The sequence below is a fragment of the Eumetopias jubatus genome, unplaced genomic scaffold, assembly GCF_037043125.1.
Source record: "Eumetopias jubatus isolate StellerSeaLion01/CBP00866 unplaced genomic scaffold, mEumJub1_p1.0 scaffold_6, whole genome shotgun sequence".
In the NCBI taxonomy this organism is placed as follows: Eukaryota; Metazoa; Chordata; class Mammalia; order Carnivora; family Otariidae; genus Eumetopias; species Eumetopias jubatus.
Genome location: NW_028274812.1, coordinates 121,859,957 through 121,883,761, shown reverse-complemented (window position 1 = coordinate 121,883,761; position 23,805 = coordinate 121,859,957). Strand labels below are relative to the sequence as shown.

Below are 23,805 nucleotides of genomic sequence, written 5' to 3'. Positions count from 1 at the left end.
ATCAGAGAAAGACATGTATCCTATGACCTCGCTGATAGGAGGCATTTTTAACCTCAAGAAACAAACTGAGGGTTACTGGACTGGTGGGTGGTGGGAGGGATGGGGTGGCTGGGTGATAGATATGGGGGAGGCTATGTGCTATCGTGAGGGCTGTGAATTTTGCAAGACTGTTGAATCACATATCTGTACTTCTGAAACAAATAATGCAATATATGTTAAGAAAAATAAGAAGATGATAGCAGGAGGGGAAGAATGAAGGGGAGTAAGTTGGAAGGGGAGACGAACCATGAGAGACGATGGACTCTGAAAAACAAACTGAGGGTTCTGGGGGTGGGGGGATGGGTTAGCCTGGTGATGGGTATTAAAGAGGGCACGTTCTGCGTGGAGAAAAAAAAGACTAATTTTTCTGGTAGAATTAAGTCTGGGTCAGGCTAGTTATTTGAGCTCCAGAGGATACATGTTGATTCTTAATGTTTACAAATTCTGGTAATTCTTTTATTATATTCTTCTATAGGATCTTTTAGTAATGTAATTTATCTGAATGATATTGAATGATATTTGGCATGTGTAACTTCTCTGCTAAGGTTAATGCTCTGACACAGAAAATATCGAAATAAATGCCTCTTAAGTCTATAATTGGTAATTTGAGAGGTTTTACATGTTTGTGATTTTCTTGGTACTGGTTTTTGCCTTTCAGTATATACTACTACTACCTCTTTGAGACTTAGTAAATATTGAACTATAGTTTTCCTATGATTCAATTTTATATGTTTAACACAATCCACCAGGTATTTGTGTTGTTAATCCATTTGCTGATATTGTTAATTAAATGTCTTTCCTTCCATATTGTTTTGTTACAATTCCTGTTTCAGACACTATTGAATTCTAATATATAGTGCTATGTATTTCTGAACTTTTCTTTTTTTTAAATTTAATTTCATTTTATTTTCAACTCCACATACAGTGTTATATTAGTTTCAGTTGTACAGTATAGTGATTTGACAGTTGTATACATCACTCATGCTTATCACAAGTGTCCTCCTTAATCCCCATTACCTATTTTACCCATCCCCTGCTCCCTCCCCTTTGGTAACCATCAGTTCTCTAAAATTAAGAGTCTTTTTCTTGGTTTGTTTCTCTCTCTTTTTCCCTTTGTCCATTCATTTTCTTTCTTAAATTCCACATATGAGTAAAATCATATGGTATTTGTCTTTTCTCTGACCGACTTATTTCACTTAGCATAATACTCTTTAGCTTTAGTCAGGTCATTGAAAATGGCAAGATTTCATTCTTTTTTTGGCTGAGTAATAATCCATTATATACGTTTTATATTTAGTTTTATATCTTACACCACATCTTCTTTATCCATTCATCAGTCGATGGACACTTGGGCTCTTTCCATAATTTGAGTATTGTTGAAAATGTGCTATGAACATCACGATGCATGTATCCCTTTGAATAAGTATTTTTGTATCCTTTGGGGAAAGACCTTAGAGGCGCAATTGCTGCATCACAGAGTAGTTCTATTTTTAACTGGTTTTTTTTTTTTGCATTGTTAGTCTTTTTATTTTTTTATTTTTTTAAATTTTAATTATGTTAATCACCATACATTACATTATTAGTTTTTGATGTAGTGTTCCATAATTGTTTGTGTATAACACCCAGTGCTCCATTCAGTATGTGCATTCTTTAATACCCATCACCAGGCTAACCCATCCCCTCACCCCCCTCCCCTCTACAACCCTCAGTTTGTTTCTCAGAGTCCATAGTCTCTCATGGTTCATCTCCCCTCCGATTTCCCCCCCTTCATTTTTCCCTTCCTGCTATCTTACTCTTTTTTTTTTAACATACACTGTATTATTTGTTTCAGAGGTACAGGTCTGTGAATCAACAGTGTTACACCGTTCACAGCACTCACCATAGCACATACCCTCCCCAATGACTATCACCCAGCTACCCATCCCTCCAACCCCCCAGCCACTCCAGCAACCTTCAGTTTGTTTCCTGAGATTAAGAATTCCTCATATCAGTGAGATCATATGATACATGTCTTTCTCTGACTTATTTTGCTCAGCATAATACACTCCAGTTCTATCCACGTCATTGCAAATGCCAAGATTTCATTCCTCTTGATGTCTGCATTATATTCCCATATATATATATATATATATATATATACACATACATATATATATATATACATACATATATATATATATACATATATATATATATATATATATATATATATATATCACATCTTCTTTATCCATTCATCTGTTGATGGACATCTTGGCTCTTCCCATAGGTTGGCTATTGTGGACACTGCTGCTATAAACATAGGGGTGAATGTACCCTTTGGGTCCCTACATTTGTATCTTTGGGGTAAATACCCAGTAGTGCAATTGCTGGATCATATCGTAGCTGTATTTTCAACTTTTTGAGGAACCTTCGTACCAGAGTGGCTGCACCAGCTTGCATTTCCACCAACAGTGTAGGAAGATTACCCTTTCTCCACAACCCGCCAACATCTGTCATCTCCTGACATGTTAATTTTAGCCATTCTGACAGGTGTGAGGTGGTATCTCATTGAGGTTTTGATTTGAATTTCCCTGATGCAGAGTGATGTTGAGTACTTTTTCGTCTGTCTGTTGGCCATTTGGATGTCTTTGGAAAAAAATCTTTTCGTGTCTTCTGCCAATTTCTTGATTGGATCATTTGTTCTTTGGGTGTTGACTTTGATAAATTCTTTATACATTTTGGATACTAGCCCTTTATCTGTTATGTCATTTGCAAATATCTATCCCATTCTCTCAGTTGTCTTTTAGTTTTGTTTTCCATTTCCTTTGCTGTGCAAAAGCTTTTTATCTTGATGATGTCCCAGTAGTTCATTTTTGCCCTTGCTTCCAAAGGCCTTTGGCAATGTTTCTAGAAAGAAGTTGTTGCGGCTGAGTTCAAAAAGGTTGCAGCCTGTGTTCTCCTTTAGGATTTTGATGGACTCCTGTCTCACATTTAGGTCTTTCAACCATTTTATTTTTGTGTGTGGTGTAAGGAAATGGTCCAGTTTCATTCTTCTGCATGTGGCTGTCCAATTTTCCCAACACCATTTGTTGAAGAGACTGTCTTTTTTCCATTAGACATTCTTTCCTACTTTGTCAAGGGGATTAGTTGACCATAGAGTTGAGGGTCCATTTCTGGGCTCTCCATTCTGTTCCACTGATCGATGTGTCTGTTTTTGTGCCAGTACCATACTGTCTTGATGATGACAGCTTTGTAATAGAGCTGGAAGTCTGGAATTGTGATGCTGCCAGCTTTGCTTTTCTTTTTCAACATTCCTCTGGCTATTCAGGGTCTTTTCTGGTGCCATACATATTTTAGATTTATTTGTTCCATTTCTTTAAGAAAAGTTGATGGTCTTTTGATAGGGATTGCATTCAATGTGTAGATTGCTTTAGGTAGCATTGACATCTTCACAATAATTGTTCTTCCAATCCATGAGCATGGAACGTTCTTCCATTTCTTTATGTCTTCCTCAGTTTCTTTCTTGAGTATTTTGTAGTTTTCTGAGTATAGATTCTTTGCCTCTTTGGTTAGATTTATTCCTAGGAATCTTATGGTTTTGGGTGCAATTGTAAATGGGATCGACTCCTTAATTTCTCTTTCTTCTGTATTGTTGTTGGTGTATAGGAATGCCACTGATTTCTGTGCATTGATTTTATATCCTGCCGCTTTACTGAATTCCTGTATGTGTTCTAGCAGTTTTGGGGTGGAGTCTTTTGGGTTTTCCACATAGAGTATCATATCATCTTCAATGAGTGAGAGTTTGACTTCTTCTTTGCCGACTCGGATGCCTTTATTTCTTTTTGTTGTCTGATTGCTGTGGCTATGACTTCTAATACTATGTTGAATAGCAGTGGTGAGAGTGGACATCCCTGCCGTGTTCCTGACCTTAGGGGAAAAGCTCTCAGTTTTTCCCCATTCAGAATGATATTTGCTGTGCATTTTTCATAGATGGCTTTTATGATTTTGAGTTATGTGCCCTCTATCCCTATACTCTGAAGAGTTTTAATCAAGAAAGGATGCTGTACTTTGTCAAACGCTTTTTCTGCATCTATTGAGAGGATTATATGATTCTTGTTCTTTCCTTTGTTAATGTATTGTATCACATTGATTGATTTGCAGATGTTGAACCAACCTTGCAGCCCAGGGATAAATCCCACTTGGTCGTGGTGAATAATCCTTTTAATGTACTGTTGGATCCTATAGGCTAGTGTTTTGGTGAGAATTTTTGCATCCATGTTCATCAAGGATATTGGTCTGTAATTCTCCTTTTTGGTGGGGTCTTTGTCTGGTTTGGGGATCAAGGTAATGGTGGCCTCATAAAACGAGTTTGGAAGTTTTCCTTCCATTTCTATTTTTTGGAACAGTTTCAGAAGGATAGGTATTAATTCTTTTTTAAATGTTTGGTAGAATTCCCCTGGGAAGCCATCTCGCCCAGGGCTTTTGTTGGGAGATTTTTGATGACTGCTTCAATTTCCTTAGTGGTTATAGGTCTGTTCAGGTTTTCTATTTCTTCCTGGTTCAATTTTGGTAGTTGATACATCTCTAGGAATGCATCCATTTCTTCCAGATTATCTAATTTGATGGCATAGCATTGCTCAAAATATGTTCTTAGAATTGTCTGTATTTCTTTGGTGTTGGTTGTGATCTCTCCTCTTTCATTCATGATTTTATTTACTTGGGTCATTTCCCTTTTCTTTTTGATAAGTCTGGCCAGGGGCTTATCAATCTTGTTAATTCTTTGAAAGAACCAGCTCCTAGTTTCGTTGATCTGTTCTACTGTTCTTTTGATTTCTATTTCATGATTTCTGCTCTGATCTTTATTATTTCTCTTCTCCTGCTGGGTTTAGGCTTTATTTGTTGTTCTTTCTCCACGTCCTTTAGTTGTAGGGTTAGATTGTGTATTGGAGACCTTTCTTGTTTCTTGAGAAAGGCTTGTATTGCTAAATACTTTCCTCTTAGAACTGCCTTTGCTGCATCCCAAAGATTTTGAACAGTTGTGTTTTCATTTTCATTGGTTTCCATGTATTTTTTAAATTCTTTAATTTCCTGGTTGACCCATTCATTCTTTAGTAGGATGCTCTTTAGCCTCCATGTATTTGAGTTCTTTCCGACATTCCTCTTGTGACTGAGTTCTAGTTTCAACGCATTGTGGTCTGAAAATATGCAGGGAATGATCCCAATCTTTGGTACTGGTTGAGATCTGATTTGTGACCTAGGATGGGATCTATTCTGGAGAATGTTCCACGGGCACTAGAGAAGAATGTGTCTTCTGTTACTTTGGGATGGAATGTTCCGAATACATCTGTGCAGTCCAATTGTTCCAGTGTGTCATTTTAAGTCTTTATTTCCTTGTTGATCTTTTGCTTAGATGATCTGTCCATTTCAGTGAGGGGGGTGTTAAAGTTCCCTACTATTATTGTATATTTGTCAATGTGTTTCTTTGCTTTTGTTATTAATTGCATTATATAATTGACTGCTCCCATATAGGGGTATAGATATTTACAATTGTTAGATCTTCTTGTTGGGGACGCCTGGGTGGCTCAGATGGTTAAGCGTCTGCCTTCGGCTCAGGTCATGATCCCAGGGTCCTGGGATCGAGTCCCACATCGGGCTCCCTGCTCCTTGGGAGCCTGCTTCTCCCTCTGCTTCTCTCTCTCTCCCTCTGTCTCTCATGAATGAATAAATAAAATCTTAAAAAAAAAAAAAAAGATCTTCTTGTTGGATAGACCCTTTAAGTAGGATATAGTGTCCTTCCTCATCTCTTATTAGAGTCTTTGGTTTAAAATCTAATTTGTCCAATATAAGGATTACTACCCCAGCTTTCTTTTGGTGTCCATTAGCATGGTAAATGGTTTTCCAACCCCTATTTTCAATCTGGAGGTGTCTTTGGGTGTAAAGTGAGTCCCTTGCAGACAGCATATTGATGGGTCTTGTTTTTTTATCCAATCTGATAGCCTGTGTCTTTTGATTGGGGCATTTAGCCCATTTACATTCAGGGTAACTATTGAAACATATGAATTTAGTGCCATTGTATTGTCTGTAAGGTGACTGTTACTGTATATTGTCTGTGTTCCTTTCTGGTCTTCATTACTTTTAGGCTCTCTGTTGGCTTAGAGCACCCCTTTCAATATTTCTTGGAGGGCTGGTTTCGTGTTTGCAAATTCCTTTAGTTTTTGTTTGTCCTGGAAGCTTTTTATCTCTCCTTCTATTTTCAGTGACAGCCTAGCTGGATATAGTATTCTTGGCTGCATATTTTTCTCGTTTAGTGCTCTGAATAATATATCATGCCAGTCCTTTCTGGCCTGCCAGGTCTCTGGGGATAGGTCTGTTGCCAATCTAATGTTTCTACCATTGTAGGTTACATATCTCCTCTCCCGAGCTGCTTTCAGCATTTTCTCTTTGTCTCTGAGACTCGTAAGTTTTACTATTAGTTGTCGGGGTGTTGACCTATTTTTATTGATTCTGCGAGGGGTTCTCTGTGCCCCCTGGATTTTGATGCCTGTTTCCTTCCCCACATTAGGGAAGTTCTCTGCTATAGTTTGCTCCAGTAAACCTTCTGCCCCTCTCTCTCTTTCTTCTTCTTCTGGGATCCCAATTATTCTAATATTGTTTTGTCTCATGGTATCGCTTATCTCTTGAATTCTGCCCTTGCGATCCAGTAGTTGTTTACCTCTCTTTTTGTCAGCTTCTTTATTTTCCATCATTTGTTCTTCTATATCACTAATTCTCTCTTCTGCCTCATTTATCCTAGCAGTTATAGCCCCCATTTTTTATTGCACCACTTTAATAGCCTTTTTGATTTCCACTTGGTTAGATTTTAGTTCTTTTATTTCTCTAGAAGGGCTTTGTCTATAATCTTCCATGCTTTTTTCAAGCCTAGTTAGTATCTTTAAAATTGTCATTCTGAACTCTAGTTCTCACTCTACTAATGTCCATATTATCAGGTCCCTGGCAGTCAGTACTGCCTCTTGTTCTTTTTGTAGAGGTGATTTTTTCCATGTTGTCATTTTGTCTAGAGGAGAGTAGATGAATGAGAGAACAAAATGCTAGCAGGGTAACAACGACCCCAGAAAATTATACACTAAACAAATCAGAAGAGACCTTCCAGAAAGTGGTTGCTTTTCTGTTCAGAGAGTTGCCGCTATTCTTTTCTTTGATCTCCTATTGAGTTCGTAGATGTTAAGAATTGTTTGATCCCTATCTAGCTGAATTCCTGGGACCAGACGAAATTTAGGTCTCCTACTCCTCCGCCATCTTGCACCTCCCCTCTATTTTTAACTTTTTGAGCAACCTCCGTAACTGTTTTCCAGACTGGCTGTACCAATTTGCATTCCCAATAACAGTGCATGAGTGTTCCTTTTTCTCCACATCCTTGCCAACACCTGATGTTTCTTTTATTGTTGATTTTAGCCATTCTAACAGGTTTGAGATCGTATCTCATTGTATCTTTGAAATGCACTTCCCTGATGATGAGTGATGATGAACATCTTTTCATGTGTCTGGTGGCCATCTGGATGTCTTTTTTGGAGAAATGCCTGTTCATGTGTTCTGCTTATTTTTAAATTGGATTATTTGTTCTTTGGTTGCTGAATTTTTAAGTTCTTTATATGTTTTGGATACTAACCCTTTATTGGATATGTCATTTGTAAATATCTTCTCCCATTTCTTAGGTTGCCTTTTAGTTTTGCTCATTATTTTCTTCGCCGTGCTGAAGCTTTTTATCTTGATGTAGTCCCAGTGGTTGATTTTTGCTTTTGTTTCCCTTGCATCAGGGAGGGTATCTAGAAAAAGTTGCTCTGGCCGGTGTCAAAGAGGTTACTGACTGTGTTCTGTTCTGTTATTCTTATGGTTTCAGGTCTCACATTTAGGTCTTTAATCCATTTTGAATTTATTTTTGTGTATGGTGTAATAAAGTGGTCCAGTTTCTTTCTTTTGAATGTTTCTGTCCAGTTTTCCCAACACAATTTGTTGAAGAGACTGTCCTTTTCAAATTGCATATTCTTTCCTGCTTTGTCAGAGATTAAGTGACCAGGTCCACCTGGGTGGCTCGGTTGTTAAGTGTCTGCTTCCGGTTCAAGTCATGATCCTGCGGTCCTGGGATCAAGCCCCACATCAGGCTCCCTGCTCAGCGGGAAGCGTGCTTCTCCCTCTCCCACTGTCCCTGCTTGTGTTCCCTCTCTCTCTCTGTCAAATAAATAAAATCTTTGAAAAAAAATTAAGTGACCATTTGATAATCAGTTTATTCTTGGTTTTCTCTTCTGTTCCATTGATCCATGTGTCCATTTTTGTGCCAGTACCATACTGTCTTGGATCACTACAGTTTTGTAATATAACTTGAAGTCTAGAATTGTGATATCCCCAGCTTTGCTCTTCAAGATTGCTTTGGCTATTTGTGGTCTTTTGTGCTTCCATACAAATTTTAGGATTGCTTGCTCTAATTCTGTGAAAAATGCCATTGGTATTTTGATGGGGATTGTATTAAAGGTGTAGATTGTTCTGGTTGATATAGACATTTTAATATTTTTTCTTCCAATCCATGAGATGGAATGTCTTTCCATTTTTTTGTCTGTCTTCAATTTCTTTTGTCAGTGTTTTATACTTTTCAACATATAGATCTTTCACCTGTTTGGTTAGGTTTATTCCTAGGTATTGTATTATTTTTGGTGCAATTGTACATGGGATTTTTTTCTTAATTTCTCTTTCTGCTCTTCATTATTGGCATGTAGAAATGCAACAGATTTCTGTACATTGATTTTCTATCCTGCAACTTTACTGAATTCATTTATTAGTTCTAGTAGTTTTTTGGTGGAGTCTTTGGGGTTTTCTCTATATATATTTCTGGACTTTATTATTCTGTTCTATTCATTCATACCTGTTTTATATCTTTTTTTGTTATTTTAATGTTCATTAGTTGTTTTTTATTAAGATTGGTATCTTTTTATTGCTTCTATTTTAAAATATTATTTGATATTTCATCTATTTAGTGTTCCATATGAATTCTAAAATCCATTGGTTAGGTTTAAGGAAAAGAATTCCTGCTAAAGTGTTTATTATCATTCTGTTATATCAATTAATCAGTAGATTATAGAATTTCCTCCCCTGCAATTTTGTATCTTTGGTCACTTGTTGGTTATTAGCTAATTTCCTAACTCAGCTCACCTGTAAGTGGTTTATTATGAAAATGAGCTTGAAAAAGCCCTCTGGAAATTCTGATAGTCAAAAACATTTCAGTCAATTTGAGTCTACCTAAAAATTACATTATTAGGTATTTTCCCTTTTGGTGATTTTAATTGAGTATTGAGAAGACCCAAAGCAAATGTCATATGATCTGTATTAATAGATAGCCTATAGTGTCTACTTTGAGCTGTTAATTGTTAAATATAAAAAAAAGAGTTATGCAGTTTTTGACCAAAAGATTTTCAAGTCAAGTTTACATAAAGTTCCTTGCATTTTTTATTGAGTTGTAATAGATATACAACATTATAGTAACATTGTTAATTTTAGTGCTTTAATTGTCACTGTTCTCTTACTTGCTTCTATATTTAGTCTTTCCGTTGATGTTTCTTCTCCTGATTTGTTTGGAAGTATCCATGAAGACTTCAGTTTGACTTCTGTAAGTAAGATGATAAGTAGAAAGCTAAACATATTTTAAAATTATATAATGACTTATAAATCAGTCTGAATTACTTTGACTGCTATTGTATTCCTGCTGTAATATACTATCCTATAATTTGGAGCTATGTTTTGTTTTGTGAAAATTTTAGTAAAAATACAATTTTATATGTATTCCACAACTTAAAAACTTTTTATAACTTAAGCAGTTCCATCTACTCCCAGCATTGTGCAAGTTGGTGAGTGTGAAATAGGTGCCCTAGTGCTTCCCTGGTGTTTGAAAGTTGGAGAGGTAGCAGAAGACAGGGGCCCCTCTCCCCATATTTTTCCTCTTTAACTAGAAAAGCTCTGCTTTTCTGTTTTATTTCTGTAAGTTCCCTAATAGCATTTCATTTGAACATAAAGTTCTGGCAAAAACAAAGCCGTACCACTTCTTGTATATATACACTTACATCTTTTTTTTAGCATATACATGTATTTAAGGATGATTCACACACATATTCTATTATATGTATAAATTCAGCTCTTGAAATCCAAACCCATCTGTCTTAAAAAAAATAACCCTCTCTGGTTTGTCATTTGCTTTAAGGGTGTGTGTGTGTGTGTGTGTGTGTGTGTGTTTGTGTTTGTGTGTATGAGTGTGTACATGTGTATATGTATATATGTATGTGTATCTCTCAAGAAAGAAAGCATATGACCAAAATTTCCTGCCTCTATCATTCCCACAGATATTATAAGTGTGAGTTCCTAAATAAGGAATTTGTTATATTAGGAAAGATTAAACATTCAGTTTGGGACCAGATGTATTAAATGAGTGACATTCAAGCAGAGATATTTAGTGGGTGATTAGACATACTTATCTGGACCCCAAGAGAGAAATCTAGATACAGATTTGTGAATCAGGAATATACAGTTGACCCTTGAGCAATGAGGGAGTTAGGGGCATCGATGCCCTTTTCAGTTGAAAAATCCATGTATAACTTTTGACTTCTCTAAAACTTTACCAGTAGTCTACTGTTGAGCAAAAGCCTTACCAATAACAGGCAATTAACACATTTTGTATTTTATTATTATATGCTGTATTACAGTAAAGTAAGTTAGAGAAAAGAAAATGTTACCAAAATCATAAGGAAGAGAAAATACATTTACAATACTGTGTGTATCAAAAATTTACATAACAATAAAAAAATTTTAAAACATGTTATTTAAAATAAATAAATAAATAAATTGGCGAACGATAAAAAAAAAAAAAATTTACATATAAGTGGACCAGTGCATTTCAAACCTGTGTTGTTCAGGGGTAAACTGTATAAGCAATATAAGGCCTGGGAGTGGATGAGTATACTAGGAAAAATACTAGTAGAATGAGAGGAGGGCCAAATATATAAAAATAACATTGGGGGTACCAGTATTTAAGGGATGGCTGGAAGCAGAGAGCCTCAAAGTTCCCAAAAAAGAATAAACAGAGAGAAAGAGAAGAAAATCCAGATGGAACAGTGTTCCTGAGAGAGATGGAAAAGATCATTTAAACAAAGGACTATTTAACAGTATTACAGACTGGTAGAAGAGCAGGTGGGGTCAGATGAAAACTGGAGCATTGTGAGCTTGGCAGTTAGGTGGTCATTTGTGATTGTAGGAGAAGCATATCAGTGGATTGCTAATGGGCTATCTGTATGCACTGGGTCAACATCAGATAGGAGCTGAGGAAGTTGATGTAGTGAGTTTAGACCATTTGCACTGTGAACATAGTAGACTAGAGAAAGACACAGGCTGGAGGAAAGAGCCTTCTAAATTGAGAAAGGCTTTATGTGCTATTGGACCAACTGTGCTGTTTTCCTCTGTCCTTTAGAACAAGCCTAATTTCTACATGACAGTCTTTTCAGTATTTGAAAACATTCGTTGTGTGGGCTTGGAATCTTCCTTTCTCTTAGCTAATATCCTAAATCTTTTAGGCATTTCCTAGTCGATATGGCAGTGGTTCTCCTCTTAGTCTACTTCTGTCCTTTTTCAAGGGTGGAGTACAGGACTCTGATGTGGCCCTGGCAACTGGGAAGCAGCCAGAACTACACATTAGGTTACATCTCTATTGACTTACATTGAGCTTACCGTCACCCACACCCTAGGTGTTTCATACTTGCTTCTCCCAGTCATAGGACATTATCTCTCCCATTTTACTCCATAAAATTGTTCATTTGGTACCAAATTCAGTTCCTGTGTTTCTCTGCATTTGGATGATATCTCATTAGATTTGACCCAGATTATTGAGATCTTCTTAGGGCCTTGTTCTGTTACTCAGCAGAGAGGTAGTTATGGTAAGATAGAGGCCCAGGTTTGGAGTCAGAAGATAACTACTTTGCTTCCTGGTCTTCTTACTAACTGAATAATCTTGGGCATGTCATCGAGGGTGTCCAGTTTTTTCCTGGACAGAATTGGGGTGGTAATGCCTACATCTCAGATGGTCTGTGAGAAATAATTGAAATAATACATAATTGGCAAAGGGGAGTATGTCAGAGGGGGAGACGAACCATGAGAGATGATGGACTCTGAAAAACAAACTGAGGGTTCTAGAGGGGAGGGGGGTAGGGGGATGGGTTAGCCTGGTGATGGGTATTGAGGAGGGCACGTTCTGCATGGAGCACTGGGTGTTATGAACAAACAATGAATCATGGAACACTGCACCAAAAACTAATGATGTAATATATGGTGATTAACATAACAATAAAAAAATTTTTTAAAAAAAGAAAACTTTAAAAAAAAAATAAATCAAGTATGGAGTGTTATGATGAGAGACTGTTCTACATGAGAAAGAGAGAGGGAGAGAACCTTACCCCTAGTCTCTAGGCACTTACGAATCAGATTCCTGGGCCTGCAGAATAGAGAGCAAGACCCTAGACTAGGGTGAATTCATGAAATTAACACCTAGAATGGTCTGTCCATCTGTGTGGCCAACTGGGAATTCTGACAAAGCAATCCTGTCTTGTCATGTCATTCAAACTTCTACATTAACGGCTAAGCAAAACAGAAACCCTCTAAATAGTAGTCTTTGAATTAGAAAACCAAATAGAAATCCATGAATTTGCTAATTGCCCTATATTTCCTGTTATTGTTAGCAATTTCAAAGGTTTTATTGAGTATACAGTATACCCGATTCTTAATTATGCCACAAGGAATATAGATGATGTATTAAATAATGTTTTTCAAATTCAGGATTTATTTTAAGGAAAAAATTATCATGCAATCTGAGTTAACTTAAATTATATCAATTTATACTATTACTTGGCCAGATGGAATTATTAATGCTTAGAGTCCTTACACAACTATAAAAGAAAAATACATTTAAAAATCAAATGCAAATAAGACTGAAAATCCAATAAAATTCAAAGTAACAAAACAAAATATAATCAGTGATACTACTTTTTTGAAAGCAAAACCATTTGTAACTAAAATATGGAAGTCATTGCTAAGAAAATTTTTTTTTGCTTTTTTGACATGCATATACTGTTATGTTTATGAAATGTAAGCTCATGGAGAAAGACAATGTGAATAAGAGAGAAGAGGGGCAGAGGGAGAGAGAGATGACTTGTCTATTTTTTTAATTGCTCTATCCTTGATGTAAGGTGCCGGCACATTGTAAGTACTTGATAAAAACTTGTACAATTAATAAAGAAATACATTTCCTGAAATAATACATAATTGGCAAGTACTGCCTTTGATAGGTTGAGCTGTTATTTTCAAACATACATACTCATCTAAGTTGCTAATAAGCTTTTAATTATTCAAGTTTAAGAATTTGATTATTGTGTTCAATTATTCTTCCCACTTTCAGTTCTTCTGATTGGTTAGATTTGAGAAGAGATATACAGTTATAAGAGTAAGACTTCAAATCACTCAAATTATTTTTCCATTTTGGGGGAAGAACAATGCAGATTACAGGGAGAAAAATCAAAGAGAGTTAATTAACAGGGCAAAGAAGATGCAGCAGGCTCAGGGGGTCTGTTAGACTATAAGGTTAATATTTGGAGGAAAAGGTAATTGAGAATTGATCTTATAACTGAAAAACCACTTGAGATTTTTGCAGAATGCAGCATGTTTAGAGTGGTTGATGACACCTTATGCTTACTTTATTTCATGTTCTTTATGAGGACCACATAATGGTAATACCAGGTATGGGGCAAGAGGGAATATACCCCTTCCCCAGACTGGCCTGTGTGTCTATACAGTGCTGTTTACTGCTTTCTTTGTTCTCACTTGCCATTTAGTCACAAAATGTGGAGGAGTGGTATGCATAACAGAGCCCTATTTTCCTTGTTTTATAGTTTATTTCCCATCCATAGATTAATTCAAGGCCATTCATAACCTTTCATTTGTTTGAAGGTACTTTAATAACTCTTTGCCCTTTAATTATATTTGTTGATGACCAAAAAGGACATTGAATAGGCCACACTGTGCCAGCAATAAAGATAATATTTTAAATAAAGAAATTTAGAAAGTTTTAAAATTTTTGATGGAGCTAAATGAAATTATTGGGAGATACAAGCTGTACTTGGCAACTGAGTTCAGAGTGTACCTCAAGATAGGGATCTGTTTATTTTTCTCATTTATTATATTGACTTTAACAACAGTAAGCAAAATATGGCTGAAAGTTTTTCCTGGAAAGTAGTTTTGCCTTAGTGTTTAGTCAAAGGATCTTGAATCAAAGCTCTGAATTAGTCACTGTTGTTCTAGAGAATGCTCTCACACTGAGGGAGCATGGAAAGGTGTTCTTGGTGAGCCACAACAGTGGTGATAACTGCCATTCCTGGAATTTTGTTTACAAATATAGTTCTTCTGAACTGTAAAATGATGTTTATTCGTCAGCTTTGGGGTCTGGTAATTTTAATAAGAAATTACCTTAAAGTGGCTAGAACCTGGAAAACGTAGAATATGAGGCTCTGGCCCTCTTCATAACTGATAGTATGGGAGACTTCCCTAGCCTCTGTCCCATCACTCCCCATAAGAGGGGGAAACTATTCTATATAAATGCATCTGTGAAGGCCCAGTTTTTGGGAGGAGCCCATCATATGGATGGCATTATAATTCTCTTTCAAGTTATGAAAAATTTACAAATTATTTTCTATGAATTTTTGCATTTTTTGTAATTATTTTAAAATATCCATTTTATAGCTTTTTTTGCTGCAAAAAATATTAGATAGAATAACCAGTAAAGTAAACCGCTTTCACAGAACAGCTGAACCTACCTTACTTGTTAGCTGTTTTTCCATATAGCTATTAAATTTCGAAGGCAGCACTATTTGACTCTTTAGTGCATTACATAATATCAAACAGTTACAGAGTATAGAATTATAGAATTATATTGTTTCTCTCTATATTATTACTGGGAAAAAAGGGACCAAAAGAAACAAAACATTGAATATTGATATTAAACATGAAGAGATTATAATTAAATTTAATAAATGATAACTGTTACCCAGTTTGTTACTATAAATGTAATTTTCTAAACATTTGTTTTGCTTTTAGGAACAGAGACTTTTGATAGTCCTAAGTAACTGCTGCTACCTAGAACGTCACACCTTCCTAAATATAGCAGAACATTTTGAAAAGCACAACTTCCAGGGAATAGAGAAAATAACACAGGTAAATGAATTATGTTAAATGAACAAGTTGGTTGTTTTTTCAATTTAGTTTCCAAACTATTTTCTTAGTACCCTCTCTTTTGCTTTTCCTATACTTTTCTCTCCTTACCCTCCCCACACCCATATACCTTCTCCATCTTCACCCCACCTTGACTTTGAATGATTCCTGCCCTTCTTGTAACTAACCTTGAATCATTAATTTAATATTCTCTTCTTTTCTCTAGATCAAAGCTTTCTCAAGGCAAAAGCTGATTTATTCCCCACCTAAGCTGCCCAAAGTGAGGGAAGGAAATAGGAAAGAAAGGCATCAAACCCAAATCTTTAAGAATCATCTCAAATTTGGCTCCTTTTAGTTTACTTTTACTTTAGAGCCAACAGCAAATTCCCTGAGCCTGCAGATAAACCTCTTCCTGCTTATTCACACCTCTTCATCCTCTCCCCCTTTCCAAATGACCAGTTGGCAGTGTTTCTCCATAAATGCAAGAAAGATATTTTACTTGGTTGGCATCATGAAATTAACGGATTCACTCATAAATAAAATCAGCATGAATGCTATCATCTAAATCTAGTTTACTGATTCATTTACTATACAACTAAATGATTTCAAAATATTTAATGTCAAGTATTAAAAAATCCTAATTCTGAGTGTGAAAAATAGTCCACCCTCTGAGAAATAAACTGAGGGTTTTAGAGGGGAGAGGGGTGGGGGGATGGGTTAGCCCAGTGATGGGTATTAAGGAGGGCACGTACTGCATGGAGCACTGGGTATTATACGAAAACAATGAATCATGGAACACTACATCAAAAATTAATGATGCTTTTGTTTTTTACTACTTAAGCATGGGCACAAGTGCTCAAGCACAGAGACACAAAGACTCACGTACACGAGAGTGGCTTACAACAGCTATAGGAGGCTTAATAACTTACCTGAAAAATACATGCTCTACACTCTCTAATCCATGGATGCAGCAAAATTGGACAAAAATGAGTGCTGTGTAAATCAATGGAGTAGGTTTTTCTTTAGATGTTATACTTTCTTTTTATTTTTTCAAGTAAGCAGAAAAGGAAAAAATGAAGCAACCTTCTTATTAAAGGTTGGTTGGTTCTTGGGCAAAGGTTTATCAGATTTCTAAGTAAAACTAAGCTAGAACCACTTTTACAGTTTTCTTAGTGCAAAAAATAAGAAAGATAATGATCTCGTTAATCTTATAATCAAAAAGTACTCTTGTTGGATTGCATACTTTTTACAAATGATAGTTACGGTTTGTGAACTAGAAATGGATTTTTTTTTCAAAGAATGAAAATGTCACAGTGGGTGGCTCTGTCTTGTTTTCCTGCCTTTTCGTAAAGATTAATCATCCTGATGAGAAATGTGACTTAAGGCTGTAGGGTCAAATGTTGAGTTTATTTCCAGAAATTTTTGTGTTGAGAATTGCAGAGTGCTCCCTTGCAGTAAAGAATTAGTATTTGTAGAAAGTGAGCATTCTGTTTTCATGCAGTAACTATAGTGGCACAAATATATTTATTGAACAGTTTTTTTAGTCACTTAAAAATTTATGAAATGATTAGGAATTGCATATAATAGAAGCACTAAGTTTGGTTCTCTTTAGGTTTTTACAAAGTTATGAGTAGTAACTGTTGCTTCAGTTACATCATAAAGAAATAGAATGAAGTTGACATACAGGTAGGCTTTGATAACCTTCCTAGTCTTGTTGATATTATTTTTTCCATGAATCATGGAACACTACATCAAAAACTAATGATGCTTTTGCTTTTTACTACTTAAGCATGGGCATAAGTGCTCAAGCACAGAGACACAAAGACTCACGCACACGAGAGTGGCTTACAACAGCTATAGGAGGCTTAATAACTTACCTGAAAAATACATGCTCTCCACTCTCTAATCCATGGATGCAGCAAAGTTGGACAAAAATGAGTGCTGTGTAAATTGCCCACTTTTTTTTTCCCCAGAAAGAAATCCCCTTTCTCCGCATTCCCGCCATCTGCCCCTGGGTTTTTGTTGGGAGATTTTTGATGACTGCTTCAAGAAAGGAGAGAGAGAGAGTAGGGGGAAGGTCAGAGGGAGAGAAAGTCTCAACCAGACTCTGCTCTGAGCAGAGCCTGAGCTAGGGCTTGATCCTATGACCCGAGATCATGACCTGGGCCAAAGCCAAGAGTTGGACTCCTAACTGTGCCACCCAAGCGCCCCCCCTTTAAAAAAAGATTTATGTATTTTAGAGAGAGATATAGAGAGAGTTGTTGATACCATTTTGAAACCAAGGTAATATATTGGATCTGGAGGTACAACGTAGAATAAATGGTGGACTATTTTTTTTTTTTTTGACAATGATATCTGCCTTATTTTATTTTATTTTATTTTATTTTATTTTATTTTATTTTATTTTATTTTATTATGTTACTCACCATACATTACATCATTAGCTTTTTCTTTACCATGTTATGTTAATCACCATACATTACATCATTAGTTTTTGATATAGTGTTCCAGGATTCATTGTTTGCGTATAACACCCAGTGCTCCATGCAGTACATGCCTCTTTAATACCAATCACCAGGCTAACCCATCCCCCGACCCCCTCCCCTCTAGAACCCTCAGTTTATTTCTCAGAGTCCATAGTCTATCATGGTTCGAATCCCCCTCTGTTCCCCCCCTTCATTCTTCCCTTCCTGCTATCTTTTTTTTTCTTTTTAACATATAATGTATTATTTGTTTCAGAGGTACAGATCTGTGATTCAACAGTCTTACACAATTCACAGAGCTCACCATAGCACATACCCTCCCCCATGTCTGTCACCCAGCCACCCCATCCCTCCCACCCCCCACCACTCCAGCAACCCTCAGTTTGTTTCCTGAGATTCCTCATATCAGTGAGGTCATATGATACGTCTTTCTCTGATTCACTAATTTCACTCAGCATAATACCCTCCAGTTCTATCCACATCATTGCAAATGGCAAGATTTCATTCCATTTGATGGCTGCATAATATTCCATCTTCTTTATCCACATCTTCTTTATCCATTCATCTGTCGATGGACATCTTGGCTCTTTACACAGTTTGGCTATTGTGGACATTGCTGCTATAAACATCGGGGTGCACATACCCTTCAGGTCCCTACATTTATATCTTTGGGTTAAATACCCAGTAGTGCAATTGCTGGGTCGTAGGGTAACTCTATTTTCAACTTTTGGAGGAACCTCCATACTGTTTTCCAGAGTGGCTGCACCAGCTTCCATTCCCACCAACAGTGTAGGAGGGTTCCCCTTTCTCCACATTCCCGCCAACATCTGTCGTTTCCTGACATGTTAATTTTAGCCATTCTGCCTGGTGTGAGGTGGTATCTCATTGAGGTTTTGATTAGGATTTCCCTGATGCCGAGCGATGTTGAGCAATTTTCATGTGTCTGTTGGCCAATTGGATGTCTTCTTTGGAAACAAATCTCTTCGTGTCTTCTGCCCATTTCTTGATTGGATCATTTGTTCTTTGGGTGTTGAGTTTGATAAGTTCTTTATAGATTTTGGATACTAGCCCTTTATCTGATATGTCATTTGCAAATATCTTCTCCCATTCTGTCAGTTGTCTTCTCTTTCCTTTGCTATGCAAAAGCTTTTTATCTTGATGATGTCCCAGTAGTTCATTTTTGCCCTTGCTTCCCTTACCTTTGGCGATATTTCTAGAAAGAAGTTGCTGTGGCTGAGGTCGAAGGGGTTGCAGCCTGTGTTCTCCTTTAGGATTTTGATGGACTCCTAGCTCACATTTAGGTCTTTCAACCATTTTATTTTTGTGTGTGGTGTAAGGAAATAGTCCAGTTTCATTCTCCTGCATGTGGCAGAACACCATTTGTTGAAGAGACTGTTTTTCCATTGGACATTCTTTCCTACTTTGTCAAAGATTAGTTGACCATAGAGTTGAAGGTCCATTTCTGGGCTCTGTATTCTGTTTCATTGATCGATGTGTCTGTTTTTGTGCCAGTACCATACTGTCTTGATGATGACAGCTTTGTAACAGAGCTTGAAGTCTGGAATTGTGATGCCACCAGCTTTGCTTTTCTTTTTCAACATTCCTCTGGCTATTCAGGGTCTTTTCTGTTTCCATTCAAATTTTAGATTTATTTGTTCCATTTCTTTGAGAAAAGTTGATGGTCTTTTGATAGGGATTGCATCAAATGTGTAGATTGCTCTAGGTAGCATTGACATCTTCACAATATTTGTTCTTCCAATCCATGAGCATGGAACGTTCTTCCATTTCTTTGTGTCTTCCTCAATTTTTTTCATGAATATTTTGTAGTTTTCTGAGTACAGATTCTTTGCCTCTTTGGTTAGATTTATTCCTAGGTATCTTATGGTTTTGGGTACAATTGTAAATGGGATGGACTCCTTAATTTCTCTTTGTTCTGTATTGTTGGTGTATTGGAATGCTACTGATTTCTGTGCATTGATTTTATATCTTGCCTTTACTGAATTCCTGTATGTGTTCTAGCAGTTTTGGGGTGGAGTCTTTCGGGTTTTCCACATACAGTATCATATCATCTTCAATGAGTGAGAGTTTGACTTCTTCTTTGCCGATTTGGATGTCTTTGATTTCTTTTTGTTGTCTGATTGCTGTGGCTGGGATTTTTAGTACTTCATTAAATAGCAGTGGTGATAGTGGACATCCCTGCCTTGTTCCTGACCTTAGGGGGAAAGCTCTCAGTTTTTCCCCATTGAGAATGCTATTTGTGGTGGGTTTTCATAGATGGCTTTTATGATATTGAGATATGTACCCTCTTTCCCTATACTCTGAAGAGTTTTGATCAAGAAAGGATGCTGTACTTCATCAAATGCTTTTTCTGCATCTTTTGAGAGGGTCATATGGTTCTTGTTCTTTTTTATTAATGTACTGTATCACATTGATTTATTTGCGGATGTTGAACCAACCTTGCAGCCCAGGGATAAGTCCCACTTGCCATGGTGAATAATCCTTTTAATGTACTGTTGGATCCTATTGGCTAATATTTTGGCAAGAATTTTTGCATCTATGTTCATCAAGGATATTGGTCTATAATTCTCCTTTTTGGTGGGGTCTTTGTCTGGTTTGGGGATCAACTCATAAAATGAGTTTGGAAGTTTTCCTTCCATTTCTATTTTTTGGAACAGTTTCAGAAGACTAGGTATTAATTCCTCTTTAAATGTTTGGTAGAATTCCCCTGGGACGCCATCTGGCCCTCAGCTTTTATTGGGAGATTTTTGATGACTGCTTCAATTTCCTTAGTGGTTGTGGGTCTGTTGGGTTTCCTCTTTCTTCCTGGTTCAGTTTTGGTAGTTGATACATCTCTAGGAATGCATCTATTTCTTCCAGATTATCTAATTTGCTGGCATAGCGTTGCTCAAAATATGTTCTTAGAATTATCTGTATTTCTTTGGTGTTGGTTGTGATCTCTCCTCTTTCATTCATGATTTTATTTATTTGGGTCATTTCTCTTTTCTTTTAGATAAGTCCGGCCAGGGGTTTATCAATCTTGTTAATTCTTTCAAAGAAACAGCTCCTAGTCTTGTTGATCTGTTCTACTGTTCTTTTGATTTCTATTTCATGATTTCTGCTCTGATCTTTATTATTTCTCTTCTCCTGCTGGGTTTAGGCTTTATTTGCTGTTCTTTCTCCAGCTCCTTTAAGTGTAGGGTTAGGTTGTGTATTTCAGACCTTTCTTGTTTCTTGAGAAAGTCTTGTATTGCTAAATACTTTCCTCTTAGGACTGCCTTTGCTGCATTCCAAAGATTTTGAACAGTTGTGTTTTCATTTTCATTGGTTTCCATGAATTTTTTTAATTCTTCTTAATTTCCTGGTTGACCCATTCATTCTTTAGTAGGATGCTCTTTAGCCTCCATGTATTTGAGTTCTTTCCAACATTCCTCTTGTGATTGAGTTCTAGTTTCAACGCATTGTGGTCTGAAAATATGCAGGGAATGATCCCAGTCTTTTGGTACCGGTTGGGACCTGATTTGTGACTTAGGATGTGATCTATTCTGCAGAATGTTCCATGGGCACTAGAGAAGAATGTGTATTCTGTTGCTTTGGGATGGAATGTTCTGAATATATCTGTGCAGTCCATCTGGTCCAGTGTGTCATTTAAAGTCTTTATTTCCTTGTTGATCTTTTGCTTAGATGATTGTCCATTTCAGTCAGGGTGGTGTTAAAGTCCCCCACTATTATTGTATTTTTGTCAATATATTTTTTTGCTTTTGTTATTAATTTGCTTATATAATTCGCTGCTCCTGTGTTAGGGGTATAGATATTTAAAATTGTTAGCTCTTCTTGTTGGATAGACCCTTTCAGTAGGATATAGTGTCCTTCCTCATCTCTTATTAGTCCCCCACCATCTTTCTTCACTTCTACGCACGTCCTACCTTTCAGAAAGTGGTCGCTTTTCTGTTCAGAGAGTTGCTGCTATTGTTTTCTTCAGTCTCCTGTTGAGTTCATATGTGTTCAGAATGGTTTGATCCCCATCTAGCTGAATTCCTGGGACCAGACGAAATTTAGGTCGCCTACTCCTCTACCATCTTGCTCCTCCTTCTCTATTTTCTAATTTTAATTGTGAGTTTTTCTTTGACTCACAGCTATATAGGAGTGTGCTTTTAAATTTCCAAATTGTAGGTGGGTGGGTAGGTAGCAATTAGTTTCCATGTTGGGAATTAGTTTTCTCTTTGTTAGAGATTTCTAATTTATTTATGCTGAGGTCAAGGAATGTCATGTTTTTGACTTTGTTGAGACTTGCTTTGCAGGCTGATACATGATGAGTTTCTTAAATGTTCTCCCTTGCTTGAAGATATTACGTCCTTCAGTTTTGAATACCGTATTCCATATATGATAGATGAAGTTTGTGAATTTTTTCGTTCAGTCTTCTATATCCATTATTTTTGTGTGTTTTGGTCTTTAATTTGTCAATTACTGAAAGGTTATATTAAAGTCTTTCTTTGACTGCTTTTTAGATATTTTTTATTTTCTTTGTCTCTAATATTTCATAGTTCCACCATAATGTGTCTCTTGGTGTATTTTGTTGGCCTTTTTTCCCCTGATTGATACCTTTAATCAGGTCTAGAAAATCTCAGCTCTTACCTTTTTCAATATTTATTCTTTTCTATTCACTCTTTTCTCTCCTTCAAGACCTCCTTTGGGATATACCTTAGACCTTCTCACTCTGTTCTCCATGTCTCTTACATTTTTCGTTCATGTTTCCCCTACCCATCTTTAATTCTCTGTAATGATTCAGAATAATTCATTCAGCTCTTTCTTCTCATTGACTTTTTCTTCATTTGTATCTTCTCTTGTTGAAATTTGCTCTTTTGCCATTTTATTCCAGTTCTTTTTCATTTCCAGAAACTTTGGTTTTTGTTACTAAGTAAAGGAAAATGATTAACTTACTCTGGAATGGTATAATTTCAAACATCAGCGTAGGAGGTAGTGGCAGTAAAGTTATTTTTCATGTCCCTTAGATCGTTCTATGTAGGTGGCCAAATCACATACAGTCTATAGTCAAATAAAAGACTATCCCTATTAAGAAGAGGAAGATTGGAGCAGTTATGAGAAGCCTCAATAATAAGATGTGAGACAGTTAACTTGATTATAAAAAAATTCACAGAAAAAGAAAACTTTGGGGAATGATAAAGATTAGTAATAAGTCACCAGGTTAGAATCACAGTGGAAGGTGAGGGAAGTGAGGAATGACGGCTCTCACTAAGTGCTAGAGACATTGTCTGTCTTTCTATTTCAGGGTGACAGTATCCTGTTTTATACTGTTTTTGTTTTGTTTTGTTTTAATAGTACCACCTCTACTAGGAATTAAGAGTTTATTTTTAAAAAGTAATTATTTACTTGGCATTTATTCTGTCCACATTTAACAAGTTATGTTTCAGTAACACAAAGTAATGTCAGTTTGCCATTTGTCTGGCCATCCATTTGTAAAAAATTTTAAAAAGTATATTAATTTGACTGAATCTGTATTCACTTGGATAGATGTTCTAATTATAGTTTGATGATTTTGTTTCCATAGAGGTCACTCAGTTCAGTGTACTCTTTCTGTCATCTATGAAATGAAATTAATTTTTTTAATTATTTTTTTCTTTCTCAGAAACATACTTTTTAAGAAGCATTTTTAACAAAAAGTTTTTAAAATAGTAAATTAGAAAATATAAATTTGGAACATTAAAATTAATTAATGATTTTTTTTAACTGTTTTGAGTGAGTTGAAGACAACTGTCTCGAAATTGAGGAAATGAGACATCTACTTAGGTGTGTGTTTTTTAGCACCTGTCTGGCATGCACACTTGCTGCTATACAGGTCAGGCTGTATGTTGTCAGAATATCTTTTGATATGTATATTGCTGCCTAAGAAGATATAATGATAGATTATCATCAGTATTATTTGCTCCTGCATCTGAAATGCTACCTCCTAATGTATTCTGTATTTCTGTAAATTATTACCAGCTACTTGAAGTACTTT

The 23,805-nt window shown here is 36.3% G+C and overlaps 1 protein-coding gene across 4 annotated transcripts in view; it reads left to right on the top strand.

Annotated features, from left to right (window-relative positions):
• Positions 1-23,805, top strand: part of EXOC2 (exocyst complex component 2) — a 287,628-nt gene that overhangs the window by 173,742 nt on the left and 90,081 nt on the right. For all 4 annotated transcript variants that reach the window (XM_028091090.2, XM_088024102.1, XM_028091088.1 and 1 more), the window contains 2 exons: positions 9,610-9,676; positions 15,193-15,309. In XM_028091090.2, the coding sequence (XP_027946891.1) occupies positions 9,610-9,676; positions 15,193-15,309 (184 nt within the window). The remainder of the gene's footprint in view (positions 1-9,609; positions 9,677-15,192; positions 15,310-23,805) is intronic.